General features: G+C 44.4%; 1 protein-coding gene across 1 annotated transcript in view; it reads right to left on the reverse strand.

Moving 5' to 3' along the window:
* CEP350 (centrosomal protein 350) overlaps window positions 1-20620 on the reverse strand; it is a 411134-nt gene that overhangs the window by 321616 nt on the left and 68898 nt on the right. Inside the window, exons 5-9 of the mRNA XM_030208006.1 lie at window positions 19967-20135; window positions 13126-13739; window positions 8341-8454; window positions 3708-3818; window positions 2482-2622 (exon numbers count right to left, since the gene is read on the reverse strand). Of these exons, the coding sequence (XP_030063866.1) occupies window positions 2482-2622; window positions 3708-3818; window positions 8341-8454; window positions 13126-13739; window positions 19967-20135 (1149 nt within the window). The remainder of the gene's footprint in view (window positions 1-2481; window positions 2623-3707; window positions 3819-8340; window positions 8455-13125; window positions 13740-19966; window positions 20136-20620) is intronic.

The raw sequence follows: 20620 nt of genomic DNA on the forward strand, positions 1-20620 counted from the left end.
AGCGGGAGGGGGGAGAAAAGGAGGGACCTGGCACCACCAGGTTTGCACTTGCTCAAAAGAGCCCTCAACCCCAGGCCTCAACAAAACCTAAGGATTAGGCTTGGAGGCCTAGCCAGAGCTGCTGCTGTGTGTGACCACCACCTGCTGAGATAGAGAACATACTGAGGAGTTTCCGGCAGCACATGACCACATATAGGGAGGCAAAAGTTTGCTCTCTATCTCCACCTGCTGGTAGATGGACACAACCCACCAGTCTATGGATTGATCAGCTTGATGATATGGAAACTTCCCTTTACCCCTACCATGTTGCTTCCTCTTTGGGGTAACAAGGACTTGGACCCTGATGCGACAAAGTTGTACTTAAAATGCTGGTCCCAACATGGATTGATTTATGTTCATGATCTTGTGACGGCTACAGGGGCTATCAAATCCTTTGCATAGCTTATGGAGGAGGGGAGCCTGCAACCTGTTGGTTTGCCTTTTGTCAAGTGCACCATTATGTGAGTGTGCTGGATGTATCTTCCTTGAATGCGGGATGCTGTAGATTTAATCTCTGAGACTTTGCTTTTGACTCAAACCACCTAGGCAAGTTTATGCTTTTATCAGCTCAACTTGCATAGCTTGGCAACTGCTTGATTATGACTCTCTGGCTGAAGTTTGGAACCAGACTTTATCAACTGAGGAGAGGGTTACAGGTGACGGGCTTCACTTGTTAATGAAACACTTGAAGTATCTTACTTGTTCAATATCCTTTCAAGAGAAACAATATAAGTTCCTGCTCTGCCTGTATATCTCTCATCGGGAATATCTGGCTCATATGGCATATGCTATGTACAGCGCTGCGTACATCTAGTAGCGCTACTGAAATGATTAGTAGTAGTAGTAATATGGCGGAGTGCCCACACTGCACAGCTGAGCCAGCAATGTTGGTGCATATGTTCTGGACATGTCCTTTGATAAAAACCTTCTGGATTTGGGTGCTGACTTACTTATCTACAACATTGGGTAGACGCCTGCCATTCCAAGCGGACATTCAATTGTTCTCGAATTTTGTTTCTTTGGGCCTCAGATCAGGTCCTAATCTTCTTTTATATAAGGCATTTTTTCTGGCCAGAAAGTGCATTTTGATGTTCTGGAGGCAGGCTGCTGGCCCATCAATGACTGCTTGGAGAAATGAACTTTTTAATTTAATGAAAATGGAGAGACTGGATGCTGAATGGAGGTCTCCTAGGGCCTGGAAAACTTTTCCACAAATTTGGTCCCCAGTGTGGAATCGTTTACCACATCACACTCGTAGCTATCTGTTGAACTTATAACTTGAAGTACTTGATTTTGGGGGAGGAGGGGGGTGATACTGTTTGGGCTTGTCAGACTGTGGGATCAAATCGCTGTGAAGAATCAACAAGAGCAGTCTGATCTGATTGTTTTATATCTTCTTGACTGGGAAGGGGGTGGTGGGAGGGATGAAAATTTAAACTTACCACGTTGTATTGTTTTTTGGTGCCTATTCTGGTATTGTGGGTATTTAATAAAGATCTTAAAAAAACAAAATACTAGAACAAAGACAGATGCGATTCTTCACTGGTCCTAAGAGGACATTGTGAAAATATTTTGGCATATGGGGAACGGTATTGGATATATACTTTAAATACACTACAGCCCATAGAGTTGAATGAAGACTTAGAACTCCACTCTCTGCTGATTTGGAGTTTCAAGATTGACAATATATTCTGATAGGAGTATGCGTCTTGCATTTTAGAATTTGACTCGTTGATTGAAATCAAAATTTGTATTTCAACCCAGTCACTATTTTTTTTAGGTAAACTGAACCAGATAAAACAGGGCCACACACTGAGTGAGTTTTCTATAAAAATAAATGCTTAGTAAGAATCTAATATGATATTATCGTAATATTTTGATTTGGTAGTTCTATCCCTTCTGGTGAATAACCCTGATGCAGAGTGTTCTCATATCGAAACACAATCATGTCGATGATGTGACGGACAAGTTAAGGGAAGATTCAAAGGAACCCCTTTAAGCAATATAGAAAACACGGAAAAAGAAAAAAGAGAGAGAAATTGTATGAAAATTTTTTGATTAAGATAATTAAAAAAAACATTTTAAAGCAAATGTTTTTGATTCACATTTGAGCTAATAAATATATAGTCACAATTTGGACCTATGAATAGATCAAATTCTTAGCTGAAATCAGCTAAATGAATCCTTAGCTTAAATCAGCAATAAGAATAACTATGCTTTAACAGTCTATTATTAAAGTTATATGGTTTATGATACAAGTGGATTTTGAATATGGTATTTGATTGTACACTTGGAATTTAGAACCATATTTTGTTAGATAACGGAGAAGTAGCAGCACCCTTCCCACTTTATGCATTACTTGAAGGAAATGTCTATGGAGTAACTGAAAATTGCTATAGGTCTACATCCCACTTAGTTCAGTTTAGAAAAAATGCCACATACCTGGTCTGAAAGTCCTCTCCCTGCCATTTCTGTCACTGGATTCTGCTCTCCTGTTCTCTATTTTAGGCACTGGACCAAGGATCTTCTGTACCAACATTTGTCCATCCCGCCATGAGGCTGCGCTTATAACATGGTTGCCACCTAAACATAAGCAGTATATATGTGATCAGAGTTAACTTCTTGCTGTGTCTTATTAGGCTTCTTCTGAGAGGTATTCAAATAATGCTAAGTCTAAGAAAACTATAATATACAATTAAGAACCACTAGTTACTCACTAAGCAGCACCATTGCTAGTGAGGATACTGGGTTCAGGGAGTGCATAGCTCTGCTATACATCAATACATACAACAATCCATATAAAACACATTACTGACTGCTTTGGCTGTTTTAATATTTTGGTCCTCAAAAATGTACTACTATTAGAAGTGTGAGAAGACCTTGAAAAATATGTTACTTCCAAGACTGCACCGGTATTCCTGATGCCAAGGAACTTGACATTACTAGAAGTGTGAGATATCATATATCCAAAGAAAAGTCAGCAATATAATTGCTGAGGCAGATTAGATCTACAGAATATATTACTGCTGTAAAGACAAGGTAATTAAAGCCAAGTAGAAATAGACAATAATTTATTAGAGAACACAAGAGATTTAGAAGACATCTATCAGTCCTTCTTCGTCAAAACATGCTAAAGGAAGAGAACAAAGATTAAAGGATCAGGCTGGAGCAGGAAAAGGAAAATGATCCTAGATGGCTAGAAGGGGAGGCTGGGGAAAGAAGGTTCACATATTTCCATAGAGGAAAGGAAGAAGGTTGGGAGGGGGGGAAATAGTACGACAGCTTTAAATTTAGTTCAGTCAGCTGCTGGCCATGAAAGGCGCTAATGAATATGAATGAAAGCTGCAGCTATTTATAACCCTGTGGTGAACACTGACATAGCAACTCGAAGCAGAGCAGGCAGCACTATAAATGACACACCTGCAAGTTAGCAATGACACCTGTCCTTAAAGAGCAAAGGTTCCACAGAAGCAGAGGAAGGGAGTATTTTCTAGTTCAGCCTGGCAATAGGAGATATGTAGCTATTTATAGTACAGGATTCAATCCATGAGACAGCTGCATATATTCTGCTCCTGCTAACCTTCCTCAACATAAAGTAATTAAAAGAAAGTATATTTGATTCATGAACACATACATCCACACTGACAACTGTATTAGAAATTACTTACTTAGTTTGGAATCAGGGCCAGACGATCGAATCACTTTTTGGACCTTTCGCACTGGTTTCACAGTTTTCTTCTCTCTGCTTTTCTCTATAGGCTTTTCTTTCACTGCACCATCTGAAATATAAAGATACATCCAAATGCAGTTATAAAACATAAAAATAAGAACAATATAAAACAGTTTGGTGCAGGGATATGATTAATATTAGCATTAGTAACATAGCAGTGTTATTTGAATTTTCTAATTGTACGCTTACTAGATATTCCATCACTATTATGCTAACAATGTATTATATTTCTGTTATTTAAATTTCAGTATTAAATGTGTGAATTTTTTATCCTGTTTCATAGCAGTCTTATTATTTGGCTTCAATCTGCTGTTTTCAAGTTTTCCTCTTTTATTGTATTTATGATTATACTTGTACATTTTACTATTGTTATGCTGTTAACAAAATTTTAAGTTTGATGTTAAACTGTACCTACTGTACACCGCCTTGGAATAAATAAATAGTAGTAGTAGCAGCAGCCGCCCTGTTTGCGTCCCACTGCAGCCAGAGGCACACAGTCGTCATCTTCTTCTACCACCACCCTGATTCTTAGGGCACCAGTATCTCTCCTGAAGCCAGTTGAGGCCAAAGACAGAATGTCCCAAAGACATGGATTTTTTGTTTTTTATGCCAAAGTTCCACAACATGAAGGAAGGAGAATGGAGAAGGGACCTGGGATGATAAGATTTACCTCCTAAAGGTGGCACCACCTAGCCACACACCCCATAGCTCTACTAAACTGGGAGACCCAGAATAGAACCTGTAACCAGATGAGACTACGAGCTCGTGAGAGACCATCCATCCACCTGCTGGAGTTAGAGCATACTGACTGACCGAGGAGCATTCAGTCCTATAAGACAGTTCAGTTCACCAATATCTCCACCTGCTGGTAGATGGATACAATCCATTAGTCTCTGGATTCATCTGCTGCTGACACTAAGGAATTCTATTTCTGATATTCCACTGAATTATCTTGGAGATAGTGTTTGCATTGTATCTCAGTTATCTGCGTCTGAAAATCTGCTGGTATTGTGGTTGCATCAAAGCTTAGCATATTTGATGAAACTCAAAGCCCCAAATGAGACGCTCAGACACTTTGGTCAAGTTTGCTAATTTTTTTGGTTTTTTTTTACTGTAGTATTGATCTTTATCTTCAAGTTAATTTGTTATGAACTAAATTTCTATTAGACCGCTTATCATTTCCATGGATTCAGCTTGACTTTGAACATACTCACTTCTTCATCCTTTCGTACTATGACATACTTAAACCTTTTGGCCTCTATTTACTACTGCTTGGTGTACAATAACAGTGTTATTGTGCAATTTGCTGCAATCTATGAAATGAGTTTTGCAGCACACGCATGATAACAGCATTATCACGTGCTAAGCATTAGTAAACAGGGTCTTGGAATTTGTTGTTTAAAATGTAAACAAATGAAAGATCTGGTAGTTACTGTGTATCACTGAGCTATACAAGACCGTGCTCTACCCTGAAGTCCTATATTATGCAACACATATGAAAGAATTACTTTAACACTGTCCCCGGACTCAAACACCATACTGTGATTCAAAGTCATATAATAACAATTGAAACTGACCGTTTTGCAAACCCCAGCTGCATCTACAATTCACACACTTAACAATGCTTACTGTTTGTTCTAAGTTTACAACTGTTCTCTGGAATGAGTGCTAGTGCAGAGTGCAATACAACAGATACTTCCACTTTTAGTTCATTTTTCCAGCCCTCTTTTTACCAGTCCACTGGTGTTTTCAATCATAGATGGTGAACAGCCAATTATAATACCTGTTGGTTTTTCTGAAGGTAACGATGCATTTTCTAAAATGTTGTCAAGTTTAAAACCAAAGTTCTCTCTTGTGGCGGTGTTCTGCATGCTTCACAAATTTATAGCTCTTTAACAATACTAAAGTCTTTCATTATTCATTCTACAAACACTGCACTGTGGCAATCAATATGTGTTCTCTTCCAAAGCTAATGAAATTGCAAAGGACTTGTCCTTTAGACACAGAATGAGCCTGAATGCATTGAGCCTAGAAAATAATTGGAATACACTCTTGCAGGCCATGAACTACAGAAGACCATGCTTTACAAACTGATTCAAAATGTGCTCAGTGCAGTGGCTTGAGAATTCTATGTTATAACCCTTTAGACTGATGCCCAGGACTCAAAACCCTGCAAAGAATTTTCCCTATACTGGGAAGCAGCTGTGCAGAGGCCAGCCATCTGGGAATCAGAAACGTGCTCTCTGGTCTCCCTTTCTGTCACGTCTGTGGCCATGACCCCTCTCAGACTCACCTTATTTCCTGTGGTCAGCTTCTGAGCTGGCTTCTGTCTGTTCTTTGTGAGTTAGTTCTGTCTCTGTGTGCTGGCTGCATTAGATTGTCTGTGTGCTGTCACCCATTCCAGATTTCAGCCCAGTCCGGTCCAGATCTTCCAGACTGCCAGACCTGCTTGTTTTGTTTGAACCTGCACATCACCCTTAGTGTCCTGGTGATTGCTGCAGCTGAGTCTCAGCTGCTGCTGGGCTTATTAGCCATTTTGAAACCCTTCTGCTCTGCCTTTGCATTGTCTAAGGCCCTGAGGTTTGTTGGGGTGCTGTGTGCACTTCTGCTCAGTCTGGTTTTCTTGCCTTGATTCTTGTCTGTTTTAGTTAGTCTGTGGATATTTAGATTAGGTTGTTGCTTGTTCTCTTGTCTCTGGCTTGTAGTTTTGTGTCTAGTCCTTGTCTGTTTGTGTGTCTTAGTGGCTGTTCTGCAGCTTTCAGTTCTGTGTCTGGTTATTCAGTGTTTTGTTCCCTGTTTTAGTGGCTGCTTGCAGCTTTCAGTCCTGCCCTTTAGCTTTCCCTTCCTTGCCCTGCTGCCCCTGTATGTTCCTTTCCCCTCTGACCCTCAGTCCTGGTTCAGCCTAGTGGGTATCCAGTCCTGCCTTGCCCAGTAAGTCCTGCCGGCCACTTGCAGCCAGGGGCTCAACTCTTGGTGAAAGGTGTACAAGTGCAGGTGAAGTTTAAGTGTGCCTGCTCTGCTTGTTCGCCTCTGCTGCAACTCCAGTCTGGGGTTCCAGTTCTGTTCTGCCTAGTCTCCGGTGTGGGGTGGTTTTGCCTGCCACTGCCGCTCCTCGGCAGTGGTCCAAGGGCTCACAAACCTAGTTCCAGCTTGGAAAACGTAACACTTTCCTCATGGACTTCCTCCCAATAAACACCTGCAGTAGTCTTAGGGAATCCTTTAAAGATATATTTGGTGCTCTGCTTGAAAAGTGGTTATAGAGATGTCTTATTGGAAGAAGGTTCTCCTGCCAAGACAAATCTGGATACTAACAGTTATTTCCAGTGAAGACATAATTTGTTTCCCCAGGGGTGTCTTCTTGATGGCATTATAGGAATAGTGCCATCCATGTTAGCATCCTCAATTCACAATATGACATTAGTACTACTTAGCCCATTCATCTTGGACAAGGCTCTGGGTACAGTAGTATTCTTCCCCCAAAAGACCTAGCATTTCTTAATGAGCCCCTCTACATACAGTCTCTGGCTCTACAATCTCTAGACTGATGTCAATAGTGACTTTCCTTGGAAGAAAGCTTATGCAGCGTTCACTAAAGGGTTGAGCTCTTTCTGTGAATAGTTGCATTGGTTTCGTCATCTGAATCCATGGAACATTCCTGCAAGCCTCCGATGCCAGTAACAAGAGGTAGCCAGCAAAGGTTTTTATCTCTTACAGGATGCCAAGAAAGCAAAGCTTTAGAATATCAATCTTCTTGATGCATCAGATTTGAGCCAGCAGGTAGTGCTATTGCTCAGTGTCAGTGCAGGGACTCGAGATGGTCCTAGAAATTCAAGATCTACTTTGCAAGGTATCAAAGCTCTCTCAGCCCTCTGTGCCCAAGACTCCTTCTACACTCAGTAGAACAGAAGGATCCAATTTTGGAGGTCTGAAGACTAATTCCACAAATACTACAATGCCTCCTTCTCTGATGTCAGAATGACATTGTTTTCAGTCAATTTAAATCACGTCGTGCAGGACTCCTGCTAGTCAGACAGTGTAAAGTCTGGCTCATAAGAGGCACTGTCACAGTGCAAAAATACATTCACATGCCAAAAAATCCCCCCCAAATCCCATGCCTCTAGTTTTGCAGTTTGTGAAACCTGACCAGCAAATAATGCAGTCCACCTATCAAAGATAGCGACTAACAAGAGCCTGCAAGCAGATCATCCTTGTTTCATCATCGGGGGCATCAGTAGTCTGACAGGATTCAAAGCTGGTGATGCTATCAAACTTTTCAAGCTGCCATAGCAGTACCCCACACACCACTTGAATACACTTCAGAGCCCAGAAAGAGCTCTCCACAGGAGCTGTTGCTGTGATTCTTTCCACTCGAGAGTCATACAAGACTGGATCTGAAAAACTAATGCACAAGGCAGTGGTGGGACAGTAAGAGCTTCAATACAACTTCCAAATTGCAGAAATTGGACTCAATTACAACTTTCCACCAAGAGCAGTAATGCCCACAAATTCATAAGCCATGATTGATGGGAAAGTTAAGAGGAAGACTCCTGCCTTGTTTACAAGCCGCTCACCTGTTAACTGTGGTGCATGATCCCCATAAAACTCCTTGCTGATGTTATGGAACTGGTCTTCATGCCATACCTTTCCATCAGGAGTTCGAATCTTAGTCTCTGTGGGATTAAATCCTAAAAATGTATACATGGGGATTCAGCATTAATTTAGTTTAATTTATTTAACTGCTTTTCCATAAAGAAATTTAAAAGGATTCATAAAAAATATAGACAAACAATATTGTATTATATAACATTCAATATTATAACAACATATTAGTATTTAAACATTATTCTAAAATATACACTTAAAAATTACAAATAAAACATAAAACCAATATCTCAGCAGTCTTAGAAAGCTGTGGTTTTACAAAACTATATCCTGGAAAATAAAAATGCGCAGTAAAAGAAAAAGTGAAGTAGCATACCTATAACAGAATAGAGGAGCAGCCTAATAGTTAGTGCAGCAGACTGAGATCATAGTGCACTGTGTCTCCTTCTGAACCTGGGCAAGTCACTTAAACCCTCCATTGCCCCAGATAATAAAAAAAAAACCTACCTTAAATTGTAAGCCCACTATGGATAGAGAAAGTACTTGCATATAATGTGTACAGCGCTGCATACATCTAGTAGCACTACAGAAATGATCAGTAGTAGTAACAGGGCTTCTCCATAGACAGCAGGGGAATACAGCTACACTTGTTGGTGATGCCCTCCAGATGGATCCGATGCGCACTGCTCTTCTTCAGCTCAGGGAATTTTTCCTGGACTCCCTGGGAATGTGCCAGTGCCCCTATCTCGGGCACGTTCCTCCTCCTTCCTCTCAGTTCATATACGAACATTTGATTGCATATAGGGAATGAAAAGTGTGGCTACATTTCCTTGCTGTTTAAGGAGAACCCCCATTACAAGTAAGCAACTTCACAACTTCACTTTCTCTGTCAAAAAGCATTATGAGATGCAGGAATACTTAATGATGAATTCAGAGCTTAGAGGTCCCTTGCTTGATATATCTGACGTTGGTACCCTGGAAAGAATCAGTGGGCATTCAGACAAGTTATAACATAACAAGTATCTAAGGACAGATTTCCTTACTAAACTGTCCCATAGAAAGGTAGTCTCCTGGTGAATATATGCACTGATGTCCAAGTGGCTACTTTGCAGATGTCATTGATATATGCTGAATGAAGGCTGGCTATAGTAGGTGCTGTGGCTCTTGCATGATCTGCTGTGATTCCACCTGGAGATGGTTGACTGGCTGAGGTGTAACAGAACATAATACAATCTGATACTGGCAAGCCAGGTTGGTCAGGTTGAATGAGACAAATAGTTGTGAGCTTTTTCAAATGTCTTTCATGCCTTGAAACTAATAAAGCACTGACTTCGCCTGGCTGGAGTGCGGTTTGAGGAAGGTTGGAAGCACTATGGTTCAAGTGGAAGGCAGACACTACTGTAGGCAGGAATTTCAGTGGGTGCAGAGGATAATTCTATTGGATAGAAACTGAGCGTATAAGGGATAGTGTATCAGCGCTCCAAGTGAGCTAATTCTCCACGCCAAGGTAAAGGCAATGAGGAATATGGATTTCTAGATAAGGTGTTTGAAAGATGCTTCTGCTAGCGATTTGAAAGGAGCCTCTATCAGTCTTGACAGAACTACATTTGGATCCCACATTGGGATGGGATGGCATCAGAGTGGTTTTGAATTCATGAGGCCTCTCATGAAAATGGGATACCCCTAGCTATACAGAAATGGATTTTACTTGCTGTTGACTTAATTGTGACAGGCAGCATGACACATCACTGAGATCATCTTGAGGCCCATTTTGGAGAGGATAGAGGTGGTAGGATAACACATCAGACAGAGGTCAGCTGAGTGAAGGCAGGCAATTTGTGGCAAACCATCAAGAGAAACACTCCCATTTAAGCTAATGGGAACTTTTGGTTGATTTTTTCTGGATGCTAAAATATTCCATACTTCTTGTGGAACTGGAATGCGAGTAATTAACTAGCTTTCAACATCCATGCTGTCAGGGCAACGGTCTGAAGACTGGGTGGGGCAGTTAGCCCCTTTGCTGTGTCAAGAAGGAAGGCTGAGTTCTGAACAGGAAGAGGCAAATAAAAGCTGTAAGGGGAAGAGAGGCTTGAAATAGGAAGGGGGCAGAAGAGGCACTACCTGGGAGAGAGAATGCAGATGTAAAGGGCTGGATGAGGCAAAAAGAAGCTATAAGGGGAAGCTGTATGGGTGATGGGGACAGGGACTGGGAGTACAGTTATACAAGAAGAGTAGAAACAGGCTATGAGGGTGAGAAACTAGAAGGGGTATGGGTTGTGAAGAAGGAAGGGAGTTGGGACACGATATGGAGAAAGGAAGAACAGGCAGAGGGAACACAAGCTTTTCCAGATTCTTAAGTTAAACAATCCCAGTCTAAAATATAGATCCCTGAGGCACTCCACTATTTAACTATTTCCAATGGAAAAACTGACTATTTAGTCCTACCTATTCTTTCCTTCCTATCTTTTAACCAGTTACAAATCCATAGTAAGACTGAATACCTCACTGGCTAAAGTCCACCAAAACACTCTGGAAACAATGGTCTAACTTCTTTCAACTCCAGTAAAACCAGTAAGCCCCAATATTTAGTGCAAACTACAATGCTCAATGTATTTGGGGGGTTTTCTTTGGCTCCAAGGATCTTCCAGCTTCTTTTCTCTCCAGCTCAGTTGGAATCAGCCTGCAATCTGGCACCAAGAGTCTTCATTGTTTTTCCCGTTTTACATTACCCCTCCCTCCCCCAAATATATTCAGTGTTAGACCATTGCAACAACCATCCTGAGTCAGGATGGGCCCTACAACCATAGGCCCCAAGTCCAATCCTCTAAGCATCACTTCCATGTCTACCACTCCCTTCCCAGGCACGGCTGACCAGGGAAACAAAGTCTCAAGCTGGTAATTAAACCAGGGACTTTGTGCAGAACATTTCCTCTGAGCCACTTCTTTTTTTTTTATTAAGTTTTATTGATCACTCAAAAGTACAAGCAACTGGTCAATAAACATCTACAATGAAGAACAACCCCCCCTCTCCCCCTGCCCAAACACTCTGCAATGGGGTCTCTATAAACAGTCACAGTTGTCCAGTGCAGCTTCAGGGAAAAAGAAGGGGATCCAAAACAGTCATCGGTCTTAAAAATGTGGATTCGATTTCCACGTATGATAACAATCCCAGACTTTACAGAATGTGGCAATCCGTCATCTGAGCCACTTCTAACCCACAAATGAATCTTCCTTATAATGTTTCTTACATTACAACATACTAAATAAGTGCTATTTTTCTTCCTAGTCTTCCATTGCAAAGTCAAAGCAGGAGAAAAATTACAATAAAATTAACAAATTTACAATAGCTAGGACCTGATGTAAGGAAAAAGGTGTAAACCCCTACTCTCAGCCAGAACACCATTTTAACATAGCTGCTAGATTGTTTTTCAATATCAAGCGGTCAGAACACATTACTCCTCTGTTTATGCAACTCCAATGACTGCCTGTAAAATTCCAGTCGCAATACAAAATACTCAATCTTACTCACAAGACCCTGCACACTGGCAAACCCTCATATCTTTCATCTCTAATCATCCCCTGTAACCCATCCCGTTCTCTCGATTCCCATCGACTAGTTATACCTCCCCTAGGCAGGCTCATTATGACACCACTAGTAAGTCAGCCTTTTATTTTTTGGCACCATACTTTTGGAACAGCCCAGACATTAAAGCTGAGATTTATTTTGCCTGTTTTTAAGTGGTACTCAAAACCTATTTTTTTCACTTCGCTTTTAAAATTCTGCCTAAATGCAGACCTATATTTTGTTTGAGCAGCGCAACCTATGGAACACATTTGCAATGTTGTTATAGTTAGTGAGTAGATGCTTTCTATCTCTGTTTGATGAATGAGCTCTTTTCTGTCATTAATGGAGTTCTTTTCTTATCTTTATTCGTGTTATTGATTTTAAAATTGTACACTGTTCTGATTTTTTAAAAGAAATGGCAGTATATCAAATTCTGAATAAACAAACTTAAATGTAAGGCTCCTCTATCCTAATCTCCCGAGTCCCAACATACACTGACAGGTCAATATTCAAAGCAATTTAACTGGCCAGAAACAGCTCCTGGCCAGTTAAGAATTGCCTGTTCAGGGCTAACTGGACACTTTCAGCAGAACTTAACTGGTTAGTGTCGCTGAAAATGTCTGGTTAGCATCTATCTCAAAACCGGCTATTTTGGGGGCGTTCTGGAGGTGCAGTCAAAACTTAGCCAGTTAAGTGCTGATATTCAGCACTTAACTGGCCAAGGTAACCACATAAATAGACCACATAAAAGTCAGTCCTATCTTTATGTGGTGCCCTGTAGCCGGATGTGCTGAATATCGCATTTAACAAACTATGCTTTAGCTGGTTCCGCAAACCTGGAAATTTTATTTATTTTATTTATTGCATTTGTATCCCACATTTTCCCACCTCTTTGCGGGCTCAGTGTGGCTTACAATAAGATATGAATAATGGAAATACATTTGTTACAACTTGGTTATGGGTTACATTGTACAAGTTATGCGAGACCATCGAAGTATCGTTAGGAATTTAACAATGGGACATCAACATAGAAACATTGGAAGGAGACAATGGGAATTCAATGCAGAAGCCTGAATGTGACCCGGCTGAATTATCAACCCCCTGAATATTATCTCCTTTTGCTTAAAAGTCACTCATATCTACAATATCCCACCTCTTATAATATGGTAAAAAAAGGAATTGTACATACCTTTGTATACCGGCGCGGGTGGTGCTGTTGTTACTTTTCGAACTTTGGCTGTCATAGTGCACTCCGTATTGGTTATTATGATGGGCTGGTTGGAATAATTCTGGTGCTGGCCTTTGTTACATGCCTCTTCAGCATTCTCCCACTGCTTCCTGATCCGCTCCTTCAACTTCTCCAGTTTAGCATCAGTCTGCTTGCGTTTCAAGATCTCCAGCCTATGAGAACTGGAACTGCTGGCTGGTGAATGAAAATTCTCAACTAATTGTAGACCTGGTTGCTCTATCTTTTTAACTGTACTGTGGCTCTCAGTTCCTCGTGACTTGCTGATCCATTCCTCCTCTTCCCTCACTGGGGAAACTGCTTTAAATAGACTGTCCGAGGCCTTCAAGGCATCGATTGCTGGCCGATCATTCAAATATCTGACAACTGTGTCATCTACAGCGGAGGAGCGGGTGCTATCAAACTCATGGTTGAGTGGCTCCCCAATTACATGTTCACAGACTATAGAGTTCCTGCTTCCACTCTTATCTTCAGTTTCACTGTTCTCCAACCCAGTCAGTAGGCGTTTGGCTTCAAGCTGACTAGAGGTCAAATAAGATGAGGTTCCATAAGTATCCCTAAAAGAAAAAGAAAAAATAAAACCCAAGAAGACTTACCCTTCATATTACTGTTTTCAACTATAGCGAAAGCTACATACCTGTAGAAGGTATTCTCCGAGGACAGCAGGCTGATTGTTCTCATGAATGGGTGACGTCCACGGCAGCCCCTCTGATCGGAGATCTTCACTAGCAACAACGTTTGCTAGCCCTCGCGTGCGCATGCACCGTGCGCATGTGCGACCGTCTTCCCGCCTGAACGTGAGCGTGCTCATCAGTCTAGTAAATAGCAAAGACAAAGACAAGGGAAGACAACTCCAAAGGGGAGGCGGGCGGGTTGGTGAGAACAAGCAGCCTGCTGTCCTCAGAGAATACCTTCTACAGGTATGTAGTTTCGCTTTCTCCTAGGACAAAGCAGGCTGCTTGTTCTCACGAATGGGGTATCCCTAGCTCCCAGGCTCACTCAAAACAACAAACATTGGTCAATTGGGCCTCGCAACAGTGAGGACATAACTGAGATTGACCTAAACTATTCAACTAACTGAGAGTGGAGCCTGGAACAGAATAAAAACGGGCCTGGAGGGGTGGAGTTGCATTCTAAACCCCGAACAGATTCTGCAGCACCGACTGCCCGAACCGACTGTCACGTCGGGTATCCTGCTGAAGGCAGTAATGAGATGTGAATGTGTGGACAGATGACCATGTCGCAGCATTGCAAATCTCTTCCATAGTGGCTGACTTCAAGTGGGCCACTGACGCTGCCATGGCTCTAACACTATGAGCCGTGACATGACCCTCAAGAGTCAGCCCAGCCTGGGCGTAAGCGAAGGAAATGCAATCTGCTAGCCAATTTGAGATGGTGCGTTTCCCCACAGCCACTCCCCTTCTGTTGGGATCAAAAGAAACAAACAACTGGGCGGAATTGGAAATGCATAATGACAATGATTCCTGGGAGCGGAGCAAGCTGCTACGATGGGGTCTGGCGGGGGCTAAATGTCTCATTGCCCGAAGGTGGAAACATAAGAATCCTCCTTCCATGGGCGAGTGGAGGGAGAAAGTGGAGCAATTTGTACTCATGGAACGACTCACAGCATACCGTAGGGATGGGGAATTGAGAAGGAAGAGGGGGTGGTCACGGTTACAAGGGTGGTTGGCACACATATAGTTGGGGGGAGGGGGGAGAGGTAGGGGGAATTCATAAAAATCAATAGCATGGGGTTTAAGAGGTAAAAGGGATGGAGGGAGGGGGGCTAGGGGGTAATAGGGGGAGAAAATTTATTGATGGAGGGGGAAAATTGGATGGTCTTTCATATCTGTATTTTAGGAAGTTGAAGTTCTATGTTTGTTATACAGAATTTTCATCAATAAAAAGATTTAAATTAAAAAAAAAAAAACAACTGGGCGGACTGTCTGTGGGGCTATGTCTGCTCCAGATAGAAGGCCAATGCTCGTTTGCAGTCCAATGTGTGCAGCTGGTGTTCAGCAGGGCGGGTATGAGGACGGGGAAAGAATGTTGGCAAGACAATTGACTGGTTCAGATGGAACTCCGACACCACCTTCGGCAAGAACCTAGGGTGAGTACGGAGAACTACTCTGTTGTGATGAAATTTGGTATAAGGAGCATGAGCTACCAAGGCTTGAAGCTCACTGACTCTGCGAGCTGAAGTAACTGCCACCAAGAAAATGACCTTCCAGGTCAAGTACTTCAGATGGCATGAATTCAGTGGCTCAAAAGGAGGTTTCATCAGCTGGGTGAGAACAACATTGAGATCCCATGACACTGTAGGAGGTTTGATGCGGGGCTTTGACAACAGCAAACCTCTCATGAAGCGAACAACTAAAGGCTGTCCCGAGATCGGCTTACCTTCCACACGGTAATGGTATGCACTAATCGCACTAAGATGAACTCTTACAGAGTTGGTCTTAAGACCAGACTCAGACAAGTGCAGAAGGTATTCAAGCAGGGTCTGTGTAGGACACGAGCGAGGATCTAGGGCCTTGCTGTCACACCAGACGGCAAACCTCCGCCATAGAAAGAAGTAACTCTTTTTAGTGGAATCTTTCCTGGAAGCAAGCAAGACCCGGGAGACACCCTCGGAGAAACCCAAGGAGGCAAAATCTACGCTCTCAACATCCAGGCCGTGAGAGCCAGAGACCGGAGGTTGGGATGCAGAAGCGCCCCCTCTTTCTGAGTAATGAGGGTCGGAACACACTCCAATCTCCACAGTTCTTCGGAGGACAACTCCAGAAGAAGAGGGAACCAGATCTGACGCGACCAGAAAGGAGCGATCAGAATCATCGTGCCTCGGTCTTGCCTGAGTTTCAGCAAAGTCTTCCCCACCAAAGGTATGGGAGGATAAGCATACAGGAGGCTTTCCCCCCAATCCAGAAGAAAGGCATCAGACGCTAGTCTGCCGTGGGCCTGAAGTCTAGAACAGAACTGGGGGACCTTGTGGTTGGTTCGGGTAGCAAAGAGATCCACCAAGGGGGTGCCCCACGCTTGGAAGATCTCGTGGACCACTTTGGAATTGAGCGACCACTCGTGAGGTTGCTTGATCCTGCTCAATCTGTCAGCCAGACTGTTGTTTACACCTGCCAGATATGTGGCCTGAAGACACATGCCGTATCAGCGAGCCCAAAGGCACATTCTGACGGCTTCCTGCCACAGAGGGCGAGATCCGGTGCCCCCCTGCTTGTTGATGTAATACATGGCAACCTGGTTGTCTGTCTTAATTTGAATAATTTTTTGGGACAGCTGATCCCTGAAAGCCCTTAGAGCGTTCCAGACCGCTCCAGGAGATTGATCTGTAGACCTTGTTCCTGAAGGGACCAACTCCCTTGGGTGTGAAGCCCATCGACATGAGCTCCCAATCCCAGGAGAGACGCATCCGTCATCAGCACTTTTTGCGGCTGAGGAATTTGGAAGGGACGTCCCAGAGGGCCGAGCAATCTCAACATCTGCCAAGCTGTGATCTGCTGAGACGCCCGCACTCAGGAAACGAGGGACAGAAGATTGTCAGCCTTCGCTTCTGGAAGGTAGGCAAGAGCCATCTGAGAGTCCAGCAGAGCTCCTATGAATTTGAGTTTCTGAACTGGAAGAAGGTGGGACTTTGGATAATTTATCACAAACCCTAGTAGCTCCAGGAGTCAAATAGTCATCTGCATGGACTGTAGAGCTCCTGCCTCGGAGGTGTTCTTCACCAGCCAATCGTCGAGGTAAATTTTAACCTCCCCCCGACCGGTAGATCGTCCGGCACGGACACTTTGACTGCGGCTATGCTTTGCTGGAGCCAGTCAAAAGCCCGTCCCTTGCTTTTGCTGGGGAGCTACAGGGGCCTGTGGAGGCGCACGCTGTTGACGAGAATGAGCGCGCTGGGGTTTGGCCTGGGCAGCAGGCTGGCGAGAGGGAGGATTGTACCTACGCTTATTAGAAGACTAGGGAACAGTCCTCCTTCCCCCATAAAAACGTCTACCAGTTGGAGGTAGATGCTGAAGGCGTCCGGCGGGAGAATTTGTCGAAAGCGGTGCCCTGCTGGTGGAGCTGTTCTACCACCTGTTCGACCTTTTCTCCAAAAATATTATCCCCCCCAGCAAGGAGAGTCCGCTATCCGCTGCTGGAGCCTATTCTCCAGGTCTGAGGCGCGCAGCCATGAGAGTCTGCGCATCACCACACCTTGAGCGGCGGCCCTGGACGCGACATCAAAAGTATCGTAAACACCCCTGGCCAGGAATTTACGACACGCCTTCAGCTGCCCTACCACCTGCTGAAAAGGCTTGGTTTGCTCAGAAGGGAGCTTGTCCACCAAGTCCGCCAACTGCCGCACATTGTTCCGCATATGAATGCTCGTGTAGAGCTGGTAGGACTGGATTTTGGAAATGAGCATTGAAAAATGGTAGGCCTTCCTCCCAAAAGAATCCAAGGTTCTAGAGTCTTTGCCTGGGGGCACCAAAGCATACTCTCTAGAACTCTTGACCTTCTTAAGGGCCAGATCAACCACACCAGAGTCATGAGGCAACTGAGTCCGTATCAATTCCGGGTCCCCATGGATCCAATTACTGGGATTCGATCTTCTTGGGAATGTGGGGATTAGTTAGCGGTTTCGCCCAGTTCGCCAGCAATGTCTTCTTGAGGACATGATGCATGGGTACTGTGGACGATTCCTTAGGTGGCGAAGGATAGTCCAAATGCTCAAACATTTCAGCCCTTGGCTCATCCTCTGTAACCACAGGGAAGGGAATGGCCGTAGACATTTCCTGGACAAAGGCCGCGAAAGATAGACTCTCGGGAGGAGAAAGCTGTCTTTCAGGGAAGGGAGTGGGATCAGAAGGAAGACTGTCAGACTCCTCATCTGAGAAATATCTCATGTCTTCCTCTGCCTCCCACGAGGCCTCACCATCGGTGTCGGACACCAGTTCATGAACTTCTGCCCGAAGCCGTGCCCACCTCGACTCCGTAGGAACATGACCACGGTGGGTACGTCAAGAGGAAGACTCCCGTACCGGCGGCGATGGAGCTCCCTCCATCGATGTCGTCGGGGAGTCCGCCTGGAAGGCAGCCGATGCCGGTACCGAGACCTCACCAAGAACGATGGCCCAGCCGTCGCCTCAGTCATCGGTACCAGCGGCGCAAGCACCCCCGGCACCGGAGAAGGGCGCAACAGCTCTTCCAGGATCCCTGGAAGGATGGCTCTGAGGCTCTCGTTCAGAGCGGCTGTCGAGAGAGGCAAGGAGTCCGGTACCGGCGACGAGCTGCGAATCTGTCCAGGACGCTGAGGCGGTACCAGGCTATCCACAGGGGAGCGCATCGACACCTCCTGTATGGAGGGTGAGCGGTCCTCCCGATGTCGATGCTTGGGTGCCGGTGGCACCGGCGACCCAGAGCTCTCAGTACCACGTCTGGAAGGCGACCGATGACGATGCTTCTTTGCCTTCGCATGAAGCACGTCACCGGTACCTCCCAGTACTGAAGAGGACGTCGTCGAATCCAAATGCCTCCTGTGGGCTGGGTCCAAAAGAGGTTGATCCTGGGGGGGGGGGGGGGGGGGGGGGGTCTGTACCGCAGGAGCCCTCGAGGCAGGCGGAGACCTACTCGAAGGCTCACCGCTACCAGCAGGGGAATGGACAGCCCTCACCTGCACTCCGGAAGACGAAGCACCCTCCGACGACATCGATACCACCGATGACCTCGGTATCGCAGACGCTGGATCACCGGCAGAAGAGCTGGGTACCACAGACGTCGACGCACTGGACGATGACCTTGGTACCGAAGACATCGAAGCACCGGACGAGGCCCTGAACAAAAGGTTCCACTGGGCCAATCTCGCTGCCTGAGTCTGCTTCTTCAAGAGAAGACAGAGAGTATAGGCCTGGGGGCAATGCCCGGCCCCCAGACACTGAAGGCACGAAACGTGCCTACCAGTGAGGGAGATAGTCCGGCTGCATTGGGTGAACTTTTTGAAGCCGCTGGCAGGCTTCGAGGACATGGGCGGAAAAATCACGCCGGCGAAGTCAAAATTCGCGATGATGGCTAATGGCACCAAAAAAGTTAGAAAAAACCCGTACGGGCGGCGAAAAAGGCCACGCCCGACAACGAAAGAAAACTTACGGGAAAAAACTCAAAATAAGGGAATTTTTTTTTTTAAAAACTAAGAGACACGCGACGGAAAAGAAGATTCCGGACACTTCCGAAAGGAAGAACGCGGCGAAAAGACACGAGGGGTCTCCTTGGGGCACAGACCGACCAAAAAAACAGCCGTCCTGAGCCGCGGAAAAAAGAAGATTGACGAGCACGCTCGCGTTCAGGCGGGAAGATGGTCGCGCATGCGCACGCGAGAGCTAGCAAACGCTGTTGCTAGTGAAGATCTCCGATCGGAGGGGCTGCCGTGGACGTCACCCATTCGTGAGAACAAGCAGCCTGCTTGTCCTCGGAGAATAACCCATCTATACCAGATCAGATTCAGAAGAATGGAGCATGAAAGATAGGTGGTTGAGAGAAGGTAGTTGAGGATAATTAGGTTTGGAAGATTAGGTTTCATAAAACAGCCTGAGTATGCAGGCCAACCAGCATCCATTACAAATCTACCAATTCTCCTCAGCACTTCATGACACTAGGAAAGTAATATGCAGAAAGTGAGGGGACGTAATATATTTCAGTTACACAGGTGATGTACAGTACATAATTGCTTGGTACTTAAAGGTGATTAGTGTCCTTTTTCACTCCTCCCTATATACTTGCTTTGACAACTAACCTGTAAGGGATGAGGGGGTCAAGGAATTCCACATGGCTGCTCTTCTCCACATTGCAGTCCAGGGTAGTAGCTCGCAGAGGGCTACGAGACTTCTCCTTGGACAATCTGTTGCGGCTGGAGGGCTTGGAAGCTGGAGGATAAGCTGAAGAATCCGCGACACATTTACCATCTGTAAGGAAATAAGGGTTTAGTAAGTTCAATAGATTGATAATGTAGTTGTCTTTAGACTCAAAAACTTTAATTTTCTATGTCAAACAATAATTTTCCAGCATCTAACCTAAACAGAACCACTAATCACCCACACCACCAACAGTATCGAAACTGCTTCCACACAAAAACCTTAACCATAACAAGAAAACTAATTAATGAACAGTTAAATCCTAGGAGAGTTTTCCTCATACTTCCATCAAGCAACACCACCTGAGACTAAACAAATACAGCTGTTTACTTGTTCCACACAGATACTTTTGTGAATCCCAAGAGGAAACACCAAATAGCTTATTAAATTAAACAAAGGAGGGCAGAAAAACACTCATGTGTGTTGCAAAAAATTTCTGACTGAAAACTGCACAAAATCTGAAAGAGACATGAACAGTCGTATTGTAACTGCCCTAACTAGCCACTGCTTGGACATACATTTCCATATTTATAATC

This window comes from Microcaecilia unicolor, chromosome 6, assembly GCF_901765095.1.
Source record: "Microcaecilia unicolor chromosome 6, aMicUni1.1, whole genome shotgun sequence".
NCBI classification, from domain to species: Eukaryota; Metazoa; Chordata; class Amphibia; order Gymnophiona; family Siphonopidae; genus Microcaecilia; species Microcaecilia unicolor.